Source organism: Elgaria multicarinata, chromosome 3 (assembly GCF_023053635.1).
Source record: "Elgaria multicarinata webbii isolate HBS135686 ecotype San Diego chromosome 3, rElgMul1.1.pri, whole genome shotgun sequence".
Taxonomy (NCBI): Eukaryota; Metazoa; Chordata; class Lepidosauria; order Squamata; family Anguidae; genus Elgaria; species Elgaria multicarinata.
This window is the reverse complement of record NC_086173.1, coordinates 15828731-15851816: the sequence shown is the minus strand read 5'-3', so window position 1 is coordinate 15851816 and position 23086 is coordinate 15828731. Positions and strand designations below refer to the sequence as shown.

Genomic DNA, 23086 nt, shown 5'->3' with positions numbered 1-23086 from the left:
TCAAGCCCCGTGTAAAAGTCCGTATACTCATTTTTCAGGTTCAACCAGCTTCTTTCCCGCTTCTCCCCGCCTTATTCTCCCCCACCCCCTCCCGTCCTCCAAATCTCTGGTTTGCTGCCAGATTGTGAACAAAGTTACCGAGAATTTGTGGCTACTGAGAAGCGGGGTGGAGAAGACATGGCTTTTGGCCTGCCGATCATTAGTGGCAACCTTTGGTCTGGAATAAAAGGGCCACCTTTAGGAGGCCTTTTTGTCCTTCTGCTTGGGGAATGCAGTAGACTGGGTCAATGCAGGGTTTGCAGGAAGGTTCTGCCTTGGGGCAAATTGGGAGTGTATCAAACAAGATGCCATTCCCTTCCGGCCCCAGGATGTCCTAGCCCACAACAATATAGGTGTGGCTGCCCATTTTGTGGGTTGGCCTTGGTGGGTGAATCACTTTGTATACTCTTTACAATGGCTGCTGCTTGCCTTAATCCAAGGGTGAGGAGCTGGGATGTTCCAGATGTTGTTGTGTTGCCAGTATGTGCATTGGTCAGAGAAGATGGTAGTTGTAGTCCAACAATACCGAAAGGGCTCCAGACTCTTACCTTGTTGAGAAGGTTAGAAGCTATAGCTTTTAAGTGTATTCCTAGGTAGCCTGTTTTTTGTTTTTTTGGCTAATCCAGTTTATGGAGAGATACCTGCAAATATCTAGTCTACTGACAACCCTAAATATCAGAGTTGAGGCTCTCCAGATGGGTTGGACTCCAGGTCCCATCATAGGTGATCATTGGCCATGCTCGCTAAGGCTGATGGAAGCTGGAGTTGAACGACATCTACAGGATTATAGGTTCTCCATCCCAGCTATTTAGCTCACCTTGGAAATGGGCAAGGAGCGTTTAGACTGAATTTAAATGCAACCTATGCCCCCATGTAGTGCCAAGTTCCATGAGATGAGTGGATAACACCTCCCACCAGCCTCTGAAACCAAAGCTCAAATGGCATTCCCTAGGATATTGCACACATGTAGGAGAGCAAACAACTATTAATTGCCCTCTGCCACCTGTGATGGTTGCCTCAGTCTGCTTCGTGTTTGGGCCCTCCTTGAAAAACACATACTTGGTGCTTGTATGGGTTCTATGCTTGGACAGTTTGTCACACATCCAAGCTGATGGCATCTATGGTCTGTGGACCCAACGAAGGAAGTCTGCATGGTGCTGGCTAGCTTGCTGTGTGCATAGATTTGGACTGACTGGTCCAACATACTTGTGCTGTTAAAGCTCCTATGGTAAGTCTGCGGAGGATGTGTGTGTGATGTCTTGAGGAATGCAACATGGCCTTGGGCAGCCTCATATCTTACACAGCCTGATGGAGGAAGAAACTCAGAATCTATTCTAGCCTTGTCTATCACAGTCTTGTCTTGAATGGGTATGGCCAAACATATTCTGTGGCCCATTAATGTAGTCTTGTGGGTGTCCTTGGCAGGCAACTCGTGGTCCTCCAGATTTTTTTGGGGGGGGGCTTACAACTCCCATAATTCCTCCCCATTGGCTACGCTGGATAGGGCTGATGGGAGTTGTAGGCCAGAAAACAAGGACCACCGGTTGCCAACCCCTGATGTTCTCTTTGACTCCTCTAAAACAACAACTTATTATATGTATGCTTTGTTCTTGCATGAGGCTTCAGTGGTCTCTTATTCAGATTGCCAACAAGGTCTATGCCTAGTTCAGCATCCTCATTGTTGGGGTTGATGTAGAGCCACCAACATCTTGTTCTGGAGATGTGGTCCAGGTGGTCTCCAGTGATGTTCTGCCCATAGCACTTTCCTGTGAACAGGTGAGCCGGTATCAGCCCTGCAGTCTAAGTACGGTGAGATGGTATGGACCTTCCCACTTCAACGTGGCACAATAAAGTGTGTCTTGATCTAGAGCAGGAGGGGGGAACCTGTGGCCCTCCAAATGTTGTTGGGCTACAACATCCATCATCTCTGACCATTGGCCAGGCTGGATGGGACTAATGGCAGCTGGAGTCCCACAACATCTAGTAGCCTAGTGTCCATATTAGAATAGGACACTGCATTGAGCGGGGGGGTTGGACTCGATGGCCTTATAGGCCCCTTCCGACTCTACTATTCTATGATTCTATAAGGGCACCATGATTACACCTGGAAACTTTAAACCCTGCTGTTGATTGGCTCAGGCCACGTCTGAGGTCAAGAAGCCACCTTCCATCTTGACAATGCCAACAGCAGCTCTTCCTGTACTGATGCCCCAGTCTTCTCTGCACTCCTGACATCCCAGTTGACAGAGGTCTTATCTCAACCTGGGAGGCATGGAAATCCAACACATGTGTGGCCTGGCATCCACTGGACTGGGATCTAGTAGTCTTCTCAGGTTGTTGCTGAATGCAGCCCACTGGACCCCTCTGTGGGTGGGTTGGTGGGTGGAGGAAGTTGTTGAGACCTCCTGTAATCCCAATGGGCTGTGAGATTAAGTGGATGCCGCTGGCGGTGGTTCAAGAGCTGGATAATCCCCTACTTGGCTTGGGACTGTGCAGTTTGGGATGAGATACATGGTGATGGTAATCCAGATGCACCTTTTAAAGGCCTGAATGCTAAATGTGGAGATCCAAGGATCATGCTGATGGCTCATAAAGAGGCCAGAAGATCCGTGTCCTATTCCCCACTTGGCAACGAATTTCCTTGGGTGACTTTGGGCCTGTCACTGACTCTTGGCCTAACCTGCCTCGCAGATTGTTGTGAGGAGAAAATGGAGGGGAAGGTCTTGTGCACTGTCTTGGAGGAAAAGCAGGACAAATGTAACAAACAAATAAGTTAATACAAAATCAGCCAAGTCCTGGAGCTGCAGGGGTTTTAACTTCCCAGCTCCTTCAGAGTCTGGGGACTGAGCTACCCACTGCTAGCAGTGAAGAGAGAAATGTGTAATTGGAGAACATTTTCCTACACTGCTGTTCCTGTGGCATCTGACTTGCCAGTGATGGAACACTCTTGAGCAGTCTGCTGTAGCTGGCTGTGTCTGCTTCATTTACCCTAGATGGCTTGAGGAGGGACGGGGCGATTTGGGCTGCTCTGGCGAACTTGCTGGATGGCTTTAAAGGGGAGCTGGATAAATTCCTGGAAGAGAAGGCTATCAATGGCTACTAACCCTGATGGCTGAGTGCAGCCTCCAGTATCAGAGGCAGTAAGCCTATATACACCAGTTGCTGGGGAACATGGGTGGGAGGGTGATGTTGCACTCATGTCCTGCTTCTGAGTTTCCCACGGGCAGCTGGTTGGCCACAGTGTAAACAGAATGTTGGACTAGACTGACCCTTGGTCTGATCCAGTATGGCTGCTCTTATGTAGAAATGTGGACATGGGGGCCACAGTTCTAAAAGGGTCCTGTGCTGGATCAGCAGTAGGAGGAAGAGGAGGCACGTATTGCCTTCTCTCTCCCTCCCCCCACTCCCAGATCTGTGGCAACATAAGTCACGGAGGCCAGTGGGAGAATGGAGTCTAAGCCTTGCTCTTTGATGCTGTGAGTCACTGAGCCACAGACGCTGACTCAGACCAGACCAGACCAGGCCTGGCAGAAAAAAATACCCATGGCTGCAGGCTAGAGATAGGTAGCCCAGGTCTGGGGAGTGTGTGTGTGTGTGTGTGTGTGTGTGTGTGTGAGAGAGAGAGAGAGAGAGAGAGAGAGAGAGAGAGAGAGAGAGAGAGAAGCTGTATGATAGTGAAGAAAGCTAGCTGCTGAATGGGGATGGAAAAGGATTCCCCTTTATCCTGCCCTCTAATGTTAGATTGGTTGTGGTGCTTGCTCTGGTAACTCCTCCTTTTGATTTTGTAGGAAGGATGGTGCTGTGAAGGCTGTTCTCTCCTTTTCTCTGGGAGGCAGGATGTACTGGGGGGGTGAGAGAGGGAGGGGCTGAGCCTAGCGTGTGGAGGGAGGGGGTGTTCTCTCCCCTCCCCCTGGAAGGAGGATCCTGCTGGGATATAGGAGCCGCTGCCTGCCGGCCACTCCATATAAGGCTAAAAAATGCTGGAGCGGCCTGCGCAGGGCTGTGCGGCTGTGTGGGCGGTGCAGGGCTGGGTAGGGAGGCGGCTGGGGATGGCTCCTGACTGCCCCCCTAAAAAAAAAGTGGTGGGACGGCATGGAGGGCTTAACCCTGCCCAGGGAAATAGGGAGGTCTGGATCTGCTATGGATCTCCCCAAACAAAAGTGCTCTGTGTGTGTGTTTGTGTGTGTGTGTATGAGAGTTAATTGGAAGGGATTCCCATTCTGGTTGTTCTAGTAGCCTTTAGGCAGGATGAGGGGCCTGCAGCTTTGCTTCCATGGGGTGGGGTGGGGTGGCAGCCTGGTGCTTGTAAATCCCACCTGCCACTCCCTCCCTTTGGATTCTCCCTCCTAGGCCCGGATGCTTTTCAGTCCTCGTGCCCTCTTTCATAATGCTTATTCGGCTGTTCATGGCTCATTCAGCTGAATAGTGCTGAGTATTTTTCTCTAGCTCTGAGGGAAGTCCCGAAGCCTGTCCTTTTGAATGCTCCATAGGTCTCCATGGGGGTGAAGAGCAAAACTCAGAGTGGGTGTGCATGTGCAGGGATTTCCCTTTCCAGGAAGATATTGGTTCCGTTGTCCATGCAGCCTGTAACTAGACCTTGGAGTGTCCCGTTGACCCATGATAGGGAGAATTGTCCCCACACATTAGCAGTCGTAACAGCTAGAAAGCTGCCTTCTCCCCAGTCTTACATGAAAACGCTGAACGCCACGGAGGCACGTCACTGCATTCCGTAGCTGCAGTAATGCAAATTTCTGAATTCATGTTAGATTCCCATCTCTTGCCTTGATTCTATTCCATGAAGTTCCTAGGGCATGAATAATCTTTTACACACTGAACTCTGGATCCCAAGGACTCCCAAGGTGGCCTGCATGTAGAGAATGAAAGAATGTGCAATTCTAAAATAAATTAAAATACAGGAAAGCAGAAGAATACATAACTAGTAGCATAATGTCAATCTCTAGATCAGCCTTTTCCCCAACCTGGTGCCTCCAGATGTGTTGGACTATAGCTCCTATCAACCCCAGCCAGCATGGCTGGGGATGATAGGAGCTGTAGCCCAACACTTCTGGAAGACATCAAGTGTGTGGGGGAGGCTGCTTTAAAACCTTCCTTGTAGAGCCAGGTAATCTACTGCAATGCAAGCAGTGATTAGGCCCCTCTCCATAGGCAGTCCCAGAATTGTGGTGCCACAACGGAGAAGGCCCTGTCTCTTGTGCTTGCCCACCTCACTTTTGAAGTCAGGGGAATATGGAGCAGGGCCTCAGCGGTTGACCAGAATGCGCGAGGAATCACATTGCGTGAGCCCACTTTACTGAGCTTGCCCAAAGTTTGAGATTTAGGACTTGTACAAAGAATAACTGGGCCCTGTTCATGTCGTGTCTAGTCTCTGACAATATCATCTTGGCAAGAGGCCAAGGCATTGAGTGAATTCTTTGCTACTCAGAATCCTGGTGTGTTTACGCCCATTCTGCTCTGCACAGTCTGGGCCAGACTTCCTCTGTGTCTTTTTTCTTGCATTCTTACCTCTGGGCATGTGTGAAAGGCTGCATCATTCCTTTGTGCCTTCTTAGTAAGCTGTTCTTTTTGGTAGTCGGAATGCAACCCTGCCGCCTCTACACTTTTCACTCAAATCCCTGAATTAAGGACACTATGCAGCAAAACCATCTGGATATTTCTCACCTTGCTACTCTCGTGCATTCAGGCCATTTTTTATTTTTTTAAAAGACATGGAGGCAGGCAAAAAGTCTAGTTTGGGACAGCCCACGTGTGGTATTCCTGGCAGTGTATGTAAACAGCTTTGTTCAGCTTCTACAATTGTAATGTAACTACAGAGGTAGAATCAAAATGCTGAGATGCAAGTAGAGGTGCAAAAGAATGAATTGCTACCTGCTTTGGGTTCGTTTCTGCTTTTCCAACTCTGTACTGAACGTGGGCTTGACTTCAAAGGCCAGTTCACGCATCTTGGCTGTGCAAGCTGAAAACACCAAGACAGAAATCCCGGGAATCCTGGTTTATCATTTACAAGTGAGCATGCCAGTGCCTGCTGCCCGGTTGCGCCCTCTTGGCTTCTGCCCATGTGAAGTCTCAGTAAAAAATAGTGACAGCCGTTGCATTTTCATGTGCAAATGGCCCACTTCACCGTTCAAAACTAAAAAAACAAAACCAAATTCCGCAGTACATGAAACAACCAGTTAAGCATCTCCCTTTAAAGGTGGCGGCAGAGAAAAACTAACCATACACATTAAAGGCCTAGAGGGGGGGAATAAAACCATTCTTATCTGGTGCCTGAAATGCATATGCGTTGGCACCCAGTGCTTGAACTTGGAGGGGGCGTTCCCAGATTGGGGCGCGAACTCTGAAGAGGCCTAAACCTTGGATACTGCCTGCCGAACCTTAGTCATAAAGGAGGCCCTATTACAGGTAACTCCACTGTCCTTGGGGCAGGTTAGTACGGGAGCTGGTGGTTCTTGAGGTACCCTGGTCCTCAGCCAGGCTGCTGATAGAGACGTTCTGTGTCTGGTGTCTTATCTGTGAGGGCTCATTCCTTACAGATAAGATGGCCGAATCCTAATCTGATGCTGCCGCATTCCTCAAGTGGCAAGCATGCATGTATTATTACAATAATAATAACATAATATATTTATTTGTATCCCGCCTTTTGCCCAATACTGGGCCTAATGTAAGAGCCACTTGTGGGGTCTGCTTTCTTTTTCTTATTCTTTTTCTTTTTTTAGTAAAACCCCAAGGTCTATCAAACAGTGTGGTACAAAAGACATACATCTGGAATTAAACAATTCTGAGCCCCCAAATTCGTTTTGACTACTGAAACTGAAGAGCTTTTCCACACAAAAATCCATACATGGGCCTTAGCTAGACCTAAGGTTTATCCCAGGATTGTCCTGGAGTCAAACCTGTTCATCTAAGTGCCACACAGGGCATCCAGCACTCAGGCAGGGATGAACCCGGGATGATCCTGGGATAAACCTTCGGTCTAGCTACGGCCTTGGTTACCTGTCCCCCCTCCCAGCTTTCTTCATTTCAGCAGTATAATGGATGTGTGTCGGGGGGTGGGGGGGGAAGAGATAACTTGTTGCAGCTTTTGGGGCTGTTCAGCTCTGTGGTTGTTTTGAACCATGGGTTGTTTGATGAACTGTGAGTTAGTGTGTTGTCTGAACACAGCCAGGGTGGCTTGTTAACCGTGAACTGGGCTTATTTAGTCAAACAAGCCACCTTGAGAGCCCATGGTGGTTGTTGGGTTATCAAAGGTGGCTAACAAGCCACACTGCATGGTTAACAAGCCTCCTAACTGCGTTCAGACAACACAGTAACCCACCCTGTGGAAAAAGTGCTGCGTTCAGACAACACACTAACTCACAGTTCATCAAACAACCCATGGTTCAAAACAACCCACACTCAACCACTGAGTGTGAGTTAGCATGTTGTGTGAACAGCCTCATTATTAAATAATTGGGAGTTTGGCAAGGTTTTATTTCTATTGAGTTCTACCAGTTGATTCAGATCTTCCTTCTGCCTAACCCTCCCTCATGTCAGGGGAGATCCTGAGAAGAAGCAAGACATATTTTAAACCTTGATATCTTTGCCTGCATCTGCTGTGGGTTTTATTTGTTACATTTCTACCCTGTTCTTCCTACTCTTGATCGGGCTTAGGGTGACACACATGGGCCTTCCCACCTCCACTCCCTCAGTTAACCTCACAACCAACCCTGTGAGGTAGGTTAGGCAGAGAGAGAGTGTCACTGACTCAAGTTCACCCAGTGAGCATCATACTTAAATGGAGATTTGAACCTGGGTCTCCCCAGTCCTAGTTTGACACTCTAACCACTGCATTGGACCAGCTCTCAGGTGTGGTACATAAACTATTTACTTTAACCTGACAGTTCTGGGAAGTGCTACAAGCTAACCAGGTTTTATGAATCTTGGCATCTATGGAATGGCTACTGGTCTGCCTCACTTTGAACCTGTTCAGCCACAGTGGTTAAGCATTTTGAGCTAGCATGTCACGTGAACCATTCCTAACCATGGCGACTGCATAACCATGGTTTAAACATGCTCGCTAACCATTTACTGCAAAGGGGTTAGTGGCCCAACCATGGCTTAGTGTGTCATCTGAATAGGCCCATTGTCTTTTTGCTCCTGCTTCATTATTATTATTATTTATTTATTTATATAGCACCATCAGTGTACATGGTGCTGTACAGAGTAAAACAGTAAATAGCAAGACCCTGCCGCATAGGCTTACAATCTAATAAAATCATAGTAAAACAATAAGGAGGGGAAGAGAATGCAAACAGGTACAGGGTAGGGTAAGCAGGCACAGGGTAGGGTAAAACTAACAGTAGAAAGTAACAGTAGAAGTCTGCACAACAAAGGGTGGTGGTGGTGGTAGCAGCAATGGCCCCAACCTTTGGCATCTCGCCGCTTTGCTGGCAATACCTGCTCTCCCTGAGATCCAATCTAATTGCTTCCTGCACTCAGGGCAGCTTGACAAGTCAACAAAAGCTAGTAGCCCATGCAAATGTTTACTGGCTTGCCTCATGATATTAGTTGGAGCCCATCAACAGCACGAAAAGGGCCTAGGATAAGATGAGAACAAGCGTCAGCATACCAAAGTTTCTGCATTTGGGCACCTGGAAACATATCTGTCTTATCCATTTGCCTGTGGCTTCTACAAAACTGAATTTAACTGATTCAGGGTTTCTTCAATTTCCTCTTTCCAATTTCTTTGGTCAGTTCCAGTTGTATTCCCCCCCCACACACACACACTCGCATGTAAACACACACTTTGTATAGAGCTACCATCTCTCTATTTCAGATGGCTAAAGGCGAGACTGAGAACTGTTCTACCTGGGAGGAGCTGCTTTCCCTCAGATCCCTGCTAGGCCTTGAGCAATGCCTGGAGGTCGGTCCTTCCTGGGTCACTCATGCTCCTTTGCTCAGAGCTGTTCTGTACATCTTCAGCACACTGCTATTCTTTACGGGGTGTCTTGTGGAGTGTATTGCACCAGTGCCCAAACATCTGACCTGGCTTCTTGCTTGTGTGTTCAACTCGAGGTGTTGAATTTACCCTATAAATTCTTCAACAGCTTGGGCTCTGTACGTGCTCCTGGGTACCACCTTGCCTTCTTAAGACAGTCGTGACTGTGCCATCTCTATGCCAAGCTTGAGCAGCAAAGGGCACAGAGGCCTTCTCAAGTTGGAGCATCAGTCCAAGCCCCCCCCCCCCCCCCCGAGGGTTGTGACACTACATTGGGGTTGGTATTCAGTGGTCAGGAGTAGGTTGGCATGAGGCAATTCTTCATGCATGGAAGCTCACTGGGTGACTTTGGGCCAGGCACAGCCCAAACTATCTCACAGGTTTGTTGTTGTGAGGTAAAATAGAGAGGATGAGGATTATGTATGCTGCCTTGGGTTAAGGAAGAAAATGATGATGATGATGATGTTTTTGTGGGGGCTAACTTGCCCTGAGCCCTTGGAAGGACAGGAAAAGAACTGGAACTAAACCAAATAGTGGCACTAATCCTGGTTATGTTGGGATTTGTGGTGTCTGGTCCTCCCAAGGGAATTCCTACGGCTCTGAGGATCTGGCAATAATGCAGATCAGGTTTTGAGGCGGCAACTCTGTGGTGAGCGGGGACATCAGAAATTGGTGGAGCGGAGGACAGGTCCATGTTGAATATCTAAAACTTGAATAGAAGTAAAATGCTTAAAATGCTTTAAATTGATTTAATACCATTAAACTGTCTAGTACTTGTTGGTTATTCCGGTGACTTTTCTATGCACTGGATAAGTATACAGTGCATAGAACTGGCTTACTACTTTAGAGACCAGCTGGGTAGCACACTGCCTGCGTACTTTTCCATGTAGTAATTATTATTATTATTAATTAAATTTATATACCGCCCCACAGCCAAAGCTCTCTGGTCAGTATAAAAAAGTATTTCCCCCTATGAATGGGCTAGAGACTTGCCTTTCTGCTAAATGAGAGAGAGCTAAACTTTTTTGTAAACCGCCCAGAGAGCTTTGGCTATGGGGCCGTATATAAATTTAATAAATACATAAATAAACTAAATAAACGTTTGGAGGCCATTTTCTCCTTGTGCCATTTTCTACGCATACTGAACTGTGCTTCTGACTCCCTCCCAGACAGCAAAGCAATTGTGGATGGGAACCTGAAGTTGATCCTGGGCCTGATCTGGACACTGATCCTGCACTACTCCATCTCCATGCCCATGTGGGATGAGGAAGACGACGAAGAGGCCAAGAAGCAAACCCCCAAGCAGCGACTCCTGGGCTGGATTCAAAACAAGCTGCCCCAGCTGCCCATCACAAACTTCAGCAAGGACTGGCAAAGTGGCCGGGCGCTTGGAGCCCTGGTCGACAGCTGTGCCCCAGGTAGGGAAGGCCAGGAATCCTGTGCATACAAGTGAACGGAAGGGTGTTGTAAGCATGTTGGTTTTGGCAGTGGAGGCGGTTGCATTTTGCTGTGGAGATCTAGATTTCCCACAATACCTTGAGGTGGCATTGCCGGGGTGCATTGTGGAAAATGTAAAATGGCCACTGCCAGTCCAGTGGCAAGGAATTCTGCTGATAGACTTGTGGTGGGCTGGCCATTATTGAGGGTACCAGATAGCACTTTGTCAGGGGCCTTTTCAAACCTGGAGCTTCCCCTGCGTCAGTGTGCCTGGGCAGACGACGATTCATGCGTGAGCAGGAAGGGAGCTGGCCTGCCTATGTGATCATGGGCCCGCGTTTCAGAGTCCTTGGCAATGCAACACCAGAGTGCATGGATTCAACTTCTTATTGGCCTGCCTTGATCATGAAGTTGCTCTGGGGTTGTGCATTGATCGTTTCTGCTGGGCAATCTCCAGATGGCCTGGTCTTTTTTACCATGGAAATGGATGCATTTACACTTTAAGTAAAATGGGGCATGATGGAACTGTTTAGTGCTTTGTGGACGAAATTCCTGCCATCCTAAATGACATTCAAAATATACTAGTTTAGTTGGCTGCTTTTTCCCTTCTGGTAGGGCCACCTCTTCTAGACAGGTCTTGGTGTTGGTTGAGATTTCAGGTATTAATGACTGCCAGTCGACTCTGGTTAGAGGTGCAGGTATATACAGGTCACCCTCCTAAAAACTCTTCTGTATGGCGAAGTAATTTCTACTGCCTGTGGTTAATGGGGGGATGGGAACTCTCTCCAAATAGGTCTTTGCCCCGACTGGGATTCATGGGACGCTAGCAAGCCTGTCAACAACGCCCGGGAGGCCATGCAGCAAGCTGATGACTGGCTTGGCATCCCACAGGTGAGTAGCTAATACTTGGCCTGTGCAGTACACAAATCTTCACTAAGCTGAATTCTGCTTTAAATGATGCTAATATTGGCCATTTTTTAAAAAAATCAACCAAGGAAGGGGCAGTAAGCAGGGCAGAGGGTTGGAACATTGTCCTCCCTCTCTCTCTCTCTCTCTCTCTCTCTCTCTCTCTCATACACACGCACGCACGCACGCACGCACGCACACACACACTCCAACTTGGATTCCCCCCCCCCAGATATTTGGTGCAGGCTTTAAGGGCTAGAAGTTTGCCATAGAAAACAAAACCCAATTTCACGGGGGGCTGTCTCATGTTGGTCCTGCATCTAACCACTTTGGCCTTGGGTGTGCTGTGCAGAGCTCTGTCCTCTACAGCTATTTCATCTTCTTTCTCCTCTGTAGGTGATCACTCCTGAAGAGATTGTGGATCCCAATGTGGATGAGCACTCTGTCATGACATACCTCTCCCAATTCCCCAAAGCCAAGCTAAAGCCAGGAGCCCCCCTCAGGCCCAAGCTGAACCCTAAGAAAGCCAGAGCTTATGGCCCAGGTGAGTTGAGGCATAGAAGACGAAGATCATAGTGCTTGAAAAACTTGTTGATACATGCTCATGATTACCCTGTGATGGTCACTTTCTCTGTAGTATCTGTTAAGTTAACTTATTTGAACATAACTTGGTCCTTTCCAGATGTGTTGGACTCCAATCTTATGCCTATAGCAAGATCTAGGCATGGAGGAGCTCAGAAGGGATGTTCAGCAACTCCTGGCAATTATAGAATATCGGAATCCTTCCTCTTGATTAGGGGTGGGCAACATGTGGCCTTCTAGATGTTTTGGCTTCCAACTCCCATGATCCTTCACCATTGGTTATGCTGGCAAGGGCTGAGGGAGTTGTAGGTCAAGAGAACAGGAGGGCCATACCCCTGGTCTAGATAATCTTGTAGATGTAGAGTAGAGGGTACACAGGTGTGTGTGTGTGTGTCCTTGCCTAAGGCCACTCCGGGTGCAATCCTATGCATGTTTAGCCAGAAAATGTCCTACAACTCCCAGCATGCCCCAGCTAGCCATGTTGGCTGGGGAATGCTGGGAGTTGTAGGACTTCTTTCTGGCTGGAGAATGCTGGGAATTGTCGGACTTCTTTTCTGACTTAAACCTGCGTAGGATTGCATTCTTGGTTGTGCTTACAGTTGAGATGTGTTTTTGACCAAGGTCTTCTGGCCGCTGTGCTATACTGGCTCTGGAGTCAGTGACCCTGCATTGAGCAGGGGGTTGGACTTGATGGCCTTTTAGGTCCCTTCCAACTCCACTGTTCTGTGATTCTATGACCCCAAGGCAGCAGGGCAGTACAGTCACTTCTGCCTCTGGTTATTTCAGGCATTGAGCCCACAGGCAACATGGTGAAGAAGAAGGCTGAGTTCACAGTAGAAACCATCAGTGCTGGCCAGGGAGAAGTGTTGGTCTATGTTGAGGACCCCGCTGGGCATCGTGAAGAAGTGAGTACTTTGCGGAGCATGTAGGGAGAAGGTCAGGCTGGCTGGGAATAAGGTGGGGGAGTTGAGGGACCCATGGGGGGTGCAACAGCAGCCACGGCATAATGCCCCCTGTCTTCTAGGCCAAGGTGATTGCCAACAACGACAAGAATCGGACATTCTCAGTGTGGTATGTGCCCAAGGTGACAGGCATCCACAAGGTAAGAGTCTTTACTGAGCGTAGCTGAGTGGAATGAGATCCTAGAGCGGGGCCTTGTTCTCCATGTTGACTTTTGGCTTTCTTCTCTTCTACTCCAGGTAACGGTGCTATTTGCAGGGCAGCACATAGCCAAGAGCCCGTTTGATGTGAACGTGGACAAATCGCATGGAGACGCCAGCAAGGTCACTGCCCAGGGCCCAGGCCTGGAGCCCATGGGCAACATTGCCAACAAGACCACCTACTTTGAGATCTTCACTGCTGGTCAGTGGTGGTGGTGGATGGGGCTGAGAGGGTGGTGGATGGAGGAGGGCCTGTTGATCCTAGACAGATAGTAGCCTGGGCAGGAAATGTTATAGGTGCATTGGCTTGCTCAAAGCCTGCCTTAGAAGAGTGGTACATCTCCAGACGTTTTGACTTCAACTCCCAGAGGTCCTTGCCAGCATGGCCAATGGTGAAGAATGCTGGGAGTTGAAGTCCGAAAAAATCTGGAGATCTATTTCCTGACCACCTCTCCTTTCGAATTTGAAGGCTTTTAAAGCAATGAATAATTTTATCTCTGAAAGACATCTCTCAGAATGGATTGAGTTAATGGCATTGGGAGCTTTAACACTGCATATATGTCGAATGTTTCTAGCTTTCATGCTTTCAAGTGTGTCTGTGAAGATGGGCCAGTGTGTTGAGATTTGGGTAAGGCTTTCAAGTTAGAAACGGTAGCTGGAGTTTATGTAGCACAGCTTTCCCTAACCCAGTACCTTCTGGATGTTTTGAACTACATCTCCCAGCATTCCTGACCATTGGCTAGGTCTTACGGGAGTTCAAAGCACCTGGAGGACACCAGGCTGGGGAAGGCTGATGTAGCACTTTTAAGTGTTCAATGCTTCATACGTGTTTCTTGCAAGAATTGCAGAGAATGTCAAGAGGAGGTTATTGTGACTGAGGTGCTGGCTCAAGGCTAACCGGTGAAGTGAGATTTGAACTTGGGACTTTCCAGCTGGCATCTGTTGCCTTTACTACAGTACATGAGCCTCCATTTATAGGGAGTGGCTGGATTACCTCTAGCCAACATTATGCCTATTTTGACCAGCATACTGTGGAGTAGAAAGGGAGAGAAGGACCCAAACTTTCCTCAATATTAAGGGATCCACATTTACATGGTTCCTTCTAAGCATGTGAGCTAATCTTCCCTGCTCATAAGTCACTGGAGATTCTAAGCTACCTTGTGATATCTTATTGAACTTGGCAGGATATAAAATCAAACAATGATGCAGAATACACAGCAGTATTTGGATGAGATCAGTCATCCCTGCGACTCCTAGCTACCCCAAGAATGTCAGCCTCCTAGGAACCGGTTTCTTTACTTACCTGGCTTGAAACTTTGGCTTTTGCCTGAAGGGAAAAGAACCACGATTTCCTTGTCCCAATAGCCCTTGGCAAACAATTGATCTCTTGTCTTGGTGTTGCTTTTTATACATAACTGGCTGTTGCACAGCCTCCTTTGAATCATCGGAGGCTGAAGATGAGCACTGTCAAAAATTAGCTGCTGCGTAAGCCATCTATGTGGAATCACTGGCTTCATCTTTGAAGCATGAACCTCTCTAGTTAAATCCCAGCTGAAGCCTGGCCGGTGCTAAATAGAGCAGAACTTGCATCCCACAGTCACTGTATCAAAGCAGGCCTCCATATACAATTTTTGCTTTCAAAAATGGGTCTGACCATGAGCCAGAGCGAAGCTTGAAACAAAACATACAGAGTTGAGGAACAGGGAGCTTCACAGCACTGTTCCCCCGGGCTTAAAAGCCAACTGCAAACTATGTGTCAGAACATTCTTAAACAGCTTTAATCGCTAGGTGGTTGACTTTGTATATCTAGTGGAGGCAGTAGGCACGGAATATAGTGAAGTAGTATAAATGGTGAGCTCAAGACAAGTTTAATTCTGGTTTTTAAAAGGCTATCCCCAAAAGCCCAAGCTTTGCTACCTGTGTAAATTATGTAAATGAAGCAAAATGTTATAATGTGTCTCTTTTATGGTTCTATTAGCCATGGAGGAGCTAAGCAGGACACACCTTTTCCACGGGAAATCTTCAGTCACCCTTAGAGCTGTAAAATTTCCAGAAATTTTGAAGCCATGGCGGGAAAAACGTTTTTTTCCCCGGGTTTTTTGGGGGGGAAACGGAAATTTTCGGAAAAATTGAAATAATGCAATATTAGCACTTCTTACAGATTGAAAGTCACTTTGTTACTTTAGGAACATAAAATGTAATTATGTCCAAGTTGGTTTGGCATAAAATTATTACATTTGGTATGTTAAAAGTACAGTGTATTCAAACAATTATTACAAATTGAATTTACTTTTTAAAATTTTTACTTTTGGGGGTAATAAATGGAGCTACAAGTTTCTGAACTGTTAGGAACACCTGAACTGTATGGAACCTCTTTGGTTTTGCCAGTTTATGAGGAGCAGGCAAAAAACCAATTTAAAACAACAACAGCAGAAGAAACCATCAACATGAGTAATAAAGAAAATTAGTTATGTCTCTGCTAGTCCTCCATAGTGTCAAGCAGACATAAAGCCCCCATTCCCATAAAAAGAACTGAGAAAAAAGGGGGACCAAGATTCAATGAATATGCATGAAATTTAATCAGACTCATTTTCTAAGTTATAGCTATCACTATTCGTTTCAGTCTCTACTTCAATGGCAGTGCTGCCCCCTAGAGGCAGAAATGCATCTTGCCCTTGCATTTGAGAATTGTAGTCTTAGTTTGCAACCTAGGACTTGCTTGTCCTCGGTGCACAGTAATTGTAATAATCTGATACTGTACATAGTTTTTATAAATCATTTAGAGAAGTAAATATATGAACACCTTGTCTTAAACATTTTATTCATCGTGCTAAAATAAAACATCCCATAATCCATTTTTCTTTGGTTTTTTTTCAATTTTTTGAGGGGGAAACAAAAAAGCCTTCGGGGAAAAACATTTCCCTATTTTTTCCAGGGGTTTTCCAGGCCTTCACATCTCTAGTCCACCCTACTGGATTTAGGTTCGCACTACGCACTGCCCATATGGTCACACATATATTTGCACCAGTATGGGCTAGGATCTTGGTTTTCATTTAAAGAAAAACCAAGCTCCTCAAGCACCCAGGATAAAGTTCTGCACTTAGCGTAGGAATGTATAATATATACACAGTAATCCCTTCCCCTGCCATATTCCACTTGAGATTAGCTGTGTTGAAGATCTGTCCCACTTTGCGTTTGACAGTGTGTTCTATTAGCAGCATCCAAATCCAAAATAGACTTTACAGCTTGGATCCCCTATTCAGCCGTTCCAAACTCTTTTCCTCCAAGCCAATTGTGCAAGAATTATCACTGGTGTTGTCAGATCGAAACTATCATATTCCTCCCAGAATACACATTTTAAAATGGGCCGGGTCCCTGGCTTAACTGAGACAGAGCATCAGTCTTGACACAAGGGTTTACATTCAGCGGTCTCCTGACGGGGGTTGTTGCGTGTCCTTGGAATTAGGGAAGTAGGAAGTATCTTAACGATTCTGCACCCCAAAAAACAATACATACTTTTTGCATAAGCTTGATGCTTGCGACTGGTAGAAGGTCAGTGGACATGCGCTGACCTCTGGAAACTGGCATCTACTTGGAAATGGAAGGCTGAAAAGTTTACTTTATAAAGGTGTGATTCCCAGGAGTCCAATGTCCATAGAACATTCCATACACAAAGCTGCCTTTTAAGATGGAGGTTAGAGCAGCCTTCCCAAATCTTGTCCCTTCCAGAGGTTTTGGACTTCAACTCCCATCAGCTCCAGCCAGCATGGCCAATGGCCAGGAATGTCGGCCTTTGTCGCCTTAAAAACATCTGGAGAGCACCAGGTTGGGGAAGGCTGTTCCAGAGGTGCTGTGCCTGATTCCACTGGAACGCGATAGGATTTGAGCCTGCAGCTCCAGGGCTGAGCTTAACAGAGCCCACTTGTTTCTGGGTGCGAGGAAAAAGTAGCTTTGTGCTGAAACGAAGGCAGCTGTGGTTGGGAGCTGCCACGGAGAAAACCAGGACCTGTCGTAGCTGTGATCTGCCGCCACTTTCTCTTTAGTATGAGGCAGGGAGTCCTTAAAACCATTTGAATGTGTTCTTGATCCATATAAAAATCTTGCTGTAACTCAGCCCTTCCCCACCCTGAGGCCCTCCAGTCGTGCTGGACTCCGACTCCCAACATGCCCCAGCCAGCATGAAGGCTGCTCTAGCTGGATTCTGATAGTTACGCAAGAGAACAACCCATGTGACCTCTGTGTCTTTATCTCCCCACCGCCCCCCAAATAGGTGCAGGGGTTGGGGAAATCGAGGTCATCATCCAAGACCCCACTGGCAAGAAAGGGACCGTGGAGCAGCAACTGGAAGATAAAGGCAACAGCACGTACCGCTGCACCTACAAGCCCACGCTGGAGGGCACCTACACCATCTACATCACCTTTGGCGGGATCCCCATCCCTCGCAGCCCCTACACGGTCACCGTGGGCCAGGGTGAGCCTCCGGCTGGGCTCGTCAGAAGGGCCTCTCTTGCCCTTTACCCCCACTGCCTCTGCTTGGTTTCCTCTTTGTGGCCGGAAGGGGTTGATGCTCTGTCCTGCGCTAACCTCTGTCCTCTCCTCTCTGCCTACCTCCTCCTGTCTGGCCAGCTCTCCTCTGCTCTGTCCTCTCTTCTCTGAAGAGCCCTGGATCTCTGCCGACACTCATCTCCTCCCCGGCTGCTCGGCGCCTGGACCCGGGGCCAATGGTATTTCATGCTGCAGGGGCGGGTGGGGTTCTGTGGCCAGGGTGCATGTCAGTTCTGTCCACGGAGGGCGGCCCGCTTGGCTTCAACTCTCGCCCGTCAGCCCCTTTCGTGGTAGGGGAGCTAACGGAAGGCCCGGCACATTAATGACAGCAAAGACCTGTCTGGTTGGAAATCCGGGCATCTCATCTGGCTCTAGAGAGAAACTGGGTGGGAATGGTTGTCTTGCTCACCCTCTTTCCCCTCTCTGCTGCTGCAGCATGCAACCCCAGCGCCTGTCGGGCCGTGGGCAGAGGCTTGCAACCCAAGGGTGTCCGGGTGAAGGAGACGGCGGACTTCAAGGTCTATACCAAAGGCGCTGGCAGTGGAGAGCTGAAGGTCATAGTAAAAGGCCCAAGTAAGTTTCTCTGTGTGTGCGTACTTCCTTACCAATGATTTGCCTTGAAGATGAGGTTGGTGGCAGGACTTGCACTTACCTGGAAGCCCTACCCTTTGACCTGGAAGCAGTGGTCTCTGATTCCTGTCTCTGGATATTCTGTGCCCAGTTGCATTTCACATGTGCTGGTTGGTGTTGCCCCTTTGGGAAGCAAATCATGTATGGCAAAGCCCAACTGGCTACTGAACCCTTTCTCAGTCTGGTAGTCTTCAGATGTCTTTGACTATAACTCCCAGCATTCCTGACCATTGGCCATGCTGCCTGGGCTGATGGGAATTGGAGTCCAAAACATCTGGAGGGCACCAGGTTGGGGAAGGTTGAGTTAGTGCATGCCCAGATGTGCTTCTGAATAGAAGAGGGCTGAGCGGTGGCCTTGAACATTTGTTAGATAGATTCATAGAATAGTAGAGTTGGAAGGGGCCTACAAGGCCATCGAGTCCAGTTCCTGCTCAATGCAGGAATCCACCCTAAAGCATCCCTGACAGACGGTTGTCCAGCTGCCTTTTGAAGGCCTCTAGTGTGGGAGAGCCCACAACCTCCCTAGGTAACTGATTCCATTGCCTTACTGCTCTTAACAGTCAGGAAGTTTTTCCTGATGTCCAGCTGGAATCTGGCTTTCTTTAACTTGATAGCTCTTGATTCTCTTATGTCAGCAACTTGTTGGTGCCGTGATCGCTCCGACTCCACTGGTTTACCAGCTTGTGTAGATCCTTCTTGTAGGGACAGACTAGCTTTCCCACTGCAGGTGATGGAGAATTGCCACTACAGGCTGCTCCAGAATAGGCAAGAGCACGCTGGCCCTTCCTAAAGGCCACACAGAGTAACTCTTGCCTCATGGCAGAGGCTTTAAGAGCCTTAGTTGGATGCAGCTAGCTTAGCACCTTGAAATATGGGAGCTACTAGGCATGTTCTGTTTAATCCTACAGCTTCTTGCCATTGCTGGCCCTGAGATGGACCTAGGAAACGAGACTGAGTATGGTGCTGTTAACATAGTTAAAACCAAGCAGAACTTGGCCTAGAGAGGGAGAGTGCCTGGCGAGGGGATAGAAGTTTGAAGTGCCTTAAAGACAGCAGCCTTTGGTGGTAAAACTTAACGCTGGCCCTGTTCAGAAGATGCCTTAGGCCATGGCTTTAGCCACGGTGAATAAAGCAAAAAGGCTTATTCACTGTGGTTAGAGCCGTGGTTTAAGGCGTCTTCTGAACAAGGCCAATGTCTTCTCCCCTGCCTGTTTGCGCCTGATGTGCAAACGCTAGAAACCTCAGCCCCATCGTTTGCCTATGGGCAATTTTAAATCCTTGAGTCTCATGGCAGGCAGTTCCTCCTAACACAAGCGTATCTGAAGTGTAGGAGGGTGCTCATCTTGGATATTTGAACTTTGGTACAAGAAAGGAGATGTTGCGAGCCAAAGAAACAAAGCAGTCAGCTATTGGGAGGTGTAACAGAGTTGGGGTTGGATGGCAGGGCGGCTCCTATGTGGCCAGCCGTGGCTCTGCGCTGCTGCTAAAGAGCATAATGGGATCTTGTCTAAGCTGGAAGTGGAGTACATGAATGATGGGGGTGCTGGATTTGACAGTTGTAACCCTGGGTTCAAACCGCACACAATTCAAAGCCAGGTTGGGCAACTAGGCCTGAGGCAGGCCTGAGGAGCCCCAGACTTTTGTTAGAGCCAACAAACATGATCTCTCCTGGCTGGAAGATAAAAATCTTGAGAACGTAGCTGCAGTTTATTCGCCTGGGGGCTCCATCCTACAAAGAACCCAAAGAACCCACTGGCTGTTGTCAGTGAGGAATGCGACCACATCCGGAATGCTTGGCTTGCCACATAGCAAGCTGTGCCTGGGCTAGCTGCAGGTGTGTCTGTGTGAGGCCTGTGTGATCTTAGGCACCTCTCATGGGGCATGGGGGTAAGCAAAGGCCACAGTTCCCACGGAAGCACAAGCAAGCATCTCTCGGGGACTGAGGGGGTGAGTGGGTCGTACCCATCAACCTCCCCTCCCTGCCAGAGTGAGGATGACCTTGGTGGCATCGCAATGCCAACCTGCGATGAGCTGCTTCTCATGCCCTCTTCACCGCCGTACCCTGCCCTTCTTTTTCCAAAGAGCTCAGGGTAGTGTAGATGGGAACTGACTCCCATTTTATCCTTGAAGAATATGGGGTGGGGTTGTGGGATAGTGACTGGCTCAAGTTCGCTTGGTAAGTGGGCATTCGAACCCAGGTCTCCCTGGTAGCAGTGTTGGACTTGCTCCTACACAACAGACCATCGAGTCCACACATGAGGTTTTTCTGTGGTAAACGATAGGCTGGCAAATACATGGAGGTGTTTTTTTAACTTCCTCTGTATGGATGGATGCCTGTCTCCCTCAGCCACAGTTCCTGGCCTAAGAGATTTTGCTGCCTGAAGCAGAGCAACAAATGGTACCCTTCTTTCAAGTCAAGGTGCATGCTGCCCGAGGCTGGCCAAGTTGTTATGACTGGAAAATAACTGAGGCAGAAAATCACACAAGTGTCTCTCTCCTTCCCTAGCAGTAAAAAATAATATCAACAGTTAAATAACAATTTGCTGCCTTTTTCACCATGTCCCAAGTTAGCTGCCTGAGGCAACTGCTTCACTTTGTGTCTAACAGTAGGGCCGGCCCTGCTCAACCACCCCAATCTCTCTCCACAGAAGGGATGGAGGAACGTGTCAAGCAGAAGGATCTGGGTGACGGAGTCTACGGTTTTGAATACTTCCCCACCACGCCTGGCAACTACACGGTCACAATCACTTGGGGCGGGCAGCACATTCCCCGCAGGTGAGACTGAGATGATAAAAACACGGGGGAAGAAGGCTTGAGAGCAGGGAAAGCGGATTATAATAGGCCTCTGCCAATAGGAAATAGATGGAGAGCGTTACGTGCTTAGGGTGAAAGTGGCATCATGAACTGTGGAGTTCATCGATTACATTTCTATGCCGCCCAATAGCCAAAGCTCTCTGGACGGTTTATGAAGATTATTACATTATACATAGTATAAAAACCCATGTACAGCGCACACACAAACACGCATATCTAAACAATTTTAAATGACCAACAATAAGGAAAACCCAGGACCTGATTAAAACCTTGTCATATGCTGCCAAAGCCTCGAGATAAGAGGAAGGTCTTCACCTGGTACTGTTGGCAATCTCAATGCAGGGAGATAGTTCCGTAATTCGGGGGCCACCACTGAGAAGGCCTTTTCCCTTGTTTCCTTGAATCCCTTCCTTGTTTAGCATTCAGGTAGATCATTTAGTTGCAGGGTGCTCGTTTTATTTATTATATTTAAGAGTATTTTATGTCCCACATCTTAGTTTTTTCCCTTGGATTTTCATTACCAATATTTGGTCATATTCATATTATCTGTGCATCTGATGAAGTATAGCGCATGAAAACTTATGTCAGAATAAATGAAAACTTATGTCAGAATAAATTTGTTAGTTTTTAAGGTGCCACAAGACTCTTGTTTGTTTGGCTACTTTCTGTATATTTGCCTTGTATTTGATACGTTGCCAGCGGCTTTGGGTAAGATTAATGTCTAGATAAGATTAAACAAACGGGTCCCACAAAGCACCTTTCAAAAACATATATATACCGTATATAAATAATATAATATAATTTATATCTCTATAATCTCCATTGTTAGTCGAACTTAGAATCATAGAATCATAGAATAGCAGAGTTGGAAGGGGCCTACAAGGCCATCGAGTCCAACCCCCTGCTCAATGCAGGAATCCACCCTAAAGCATCCCTGACAGACGGTTGTCCAGCTGCCTCTTGAATGCCTCTAGTGTGGGAGAGCCCATGACCTCCCTAGGTAACTGATTCCATTGTCGTACTGCTCTAACAGTTAGGAAGTTTTTCCTGATGTCCAGCTGGAATCTGGCTTCCTGTAACTTGAGCCCTTTATTCCGTGTCCTGCAGTCTGGGAGGCTTAAGTCTCATTCTTTTCAGTGGGTAGAACTAACATGGGATACAACCCATGGGAATAATTTGTTTAGATGTGGAGCGGTATATAAAGGCTGGAAATGCAAGAAATAGTATATGCAATTAAAATCCAGAAGAATTCTGCGGCTTTCTTGCTCTGCATCATGACAGGGAGCGGGGGAGTGGGGATGGAGCGGGCTGCAAGTAATTCTCTTGTCCTGACTGGTTGCATTGCTGAGGCAAATCTGAGCATGCAAGTGCTCCTGGCGATGGATTTGTTGCCATTTGACCCTGTGGCATGAAGGTGTGTTGTCTTTTGACTTCTAGCCCATTTGAGGTCAAAGTGGGAACAGAATGCACAAACCAGAAGGTGCGAGCCTGGGGGCCAGGCTTGGAAGGAGGCGTCGTGGGCAAGTCGGCTGATTTCGTGGTGGAGGCCATTGGAGATGACGTCGGCACGCTAGGTGATTTGGGAAAGCCGGAAGGGGACCCAGCACAGTCTTGCGCTCGTGGGTGGGAAGTCCTGGTGTTCACGAGTGCATCGCTACCTTAGGGAATTTATTTATTGCATTTATAGCCCGCCTTTTTTCCTCCAAAGAACCCAAGGTGGCATACATAATCCTCCTCCTCTCCATGTTATCCTCACAACAACATCCCTGTGAGGTAGGCTGGGCTGAGCGAGTCTGCCTGGCCCAAAGTCACCCAGTGAGCTTCCATGACCTAAACACAGGTTTAGGCCTGTGTTCAGAAGGGTCTTCATTTGACCTTGCCTTGCCTGTCCAAACCTCTAGGGTCAAAATGATTTACATGAACATTAGAAGAGCCCTGCTGGATCAGACACAGGGGCCAACCAGCTGTTGACCAGGGA

General features: G+C 47.8%; 1 protein-coding gene across 4 annotated transcripts in view; it reads left to right on the top strand.

The window, feature by feature from the left end:
* FLNA (filamin A) overlaps positions 1–23086 on the top strand; it is a 90077-nt gene that overhangs the window by 14480 nt on the left and 52511 nt on the right. For all 4 annotated transcript variants that reach the window (XM_063119353.1, XM_063119356.1, XM_063119354.1 and 1 more), the window contains exons 3-12: positions 10204–10452; positions 11265–11362; positions 11774–11921; positions 12746–12864; positions 12984–13061; positions 13159–13321; positions 17390–17590; positions 18100–18237; positions 20943–21069; positions 22546–22682. In XM_063119353.1, the coding sequence (XP_062975423.1) occupies positions 10204–10452; positions 11265–11362; positions 11774–11921; positions 12746–12864; positions 12984–13061; positions 13159–13321; positions 17390–17590; positions 18100–18237; positions 20943–21069; positions 22546–22682 (1458 nt within the window). The remainder of the gene's footprint in view (positions 1–10203; positions 10453–11264; positions 11363–11773; positions 11922–12745; positions 12865–12983; positions 13062–13158; positions 13322–17389; positions 17591–18099; positions 18238–20942; positions 21070–22545; positions 22683–23086) is intronic.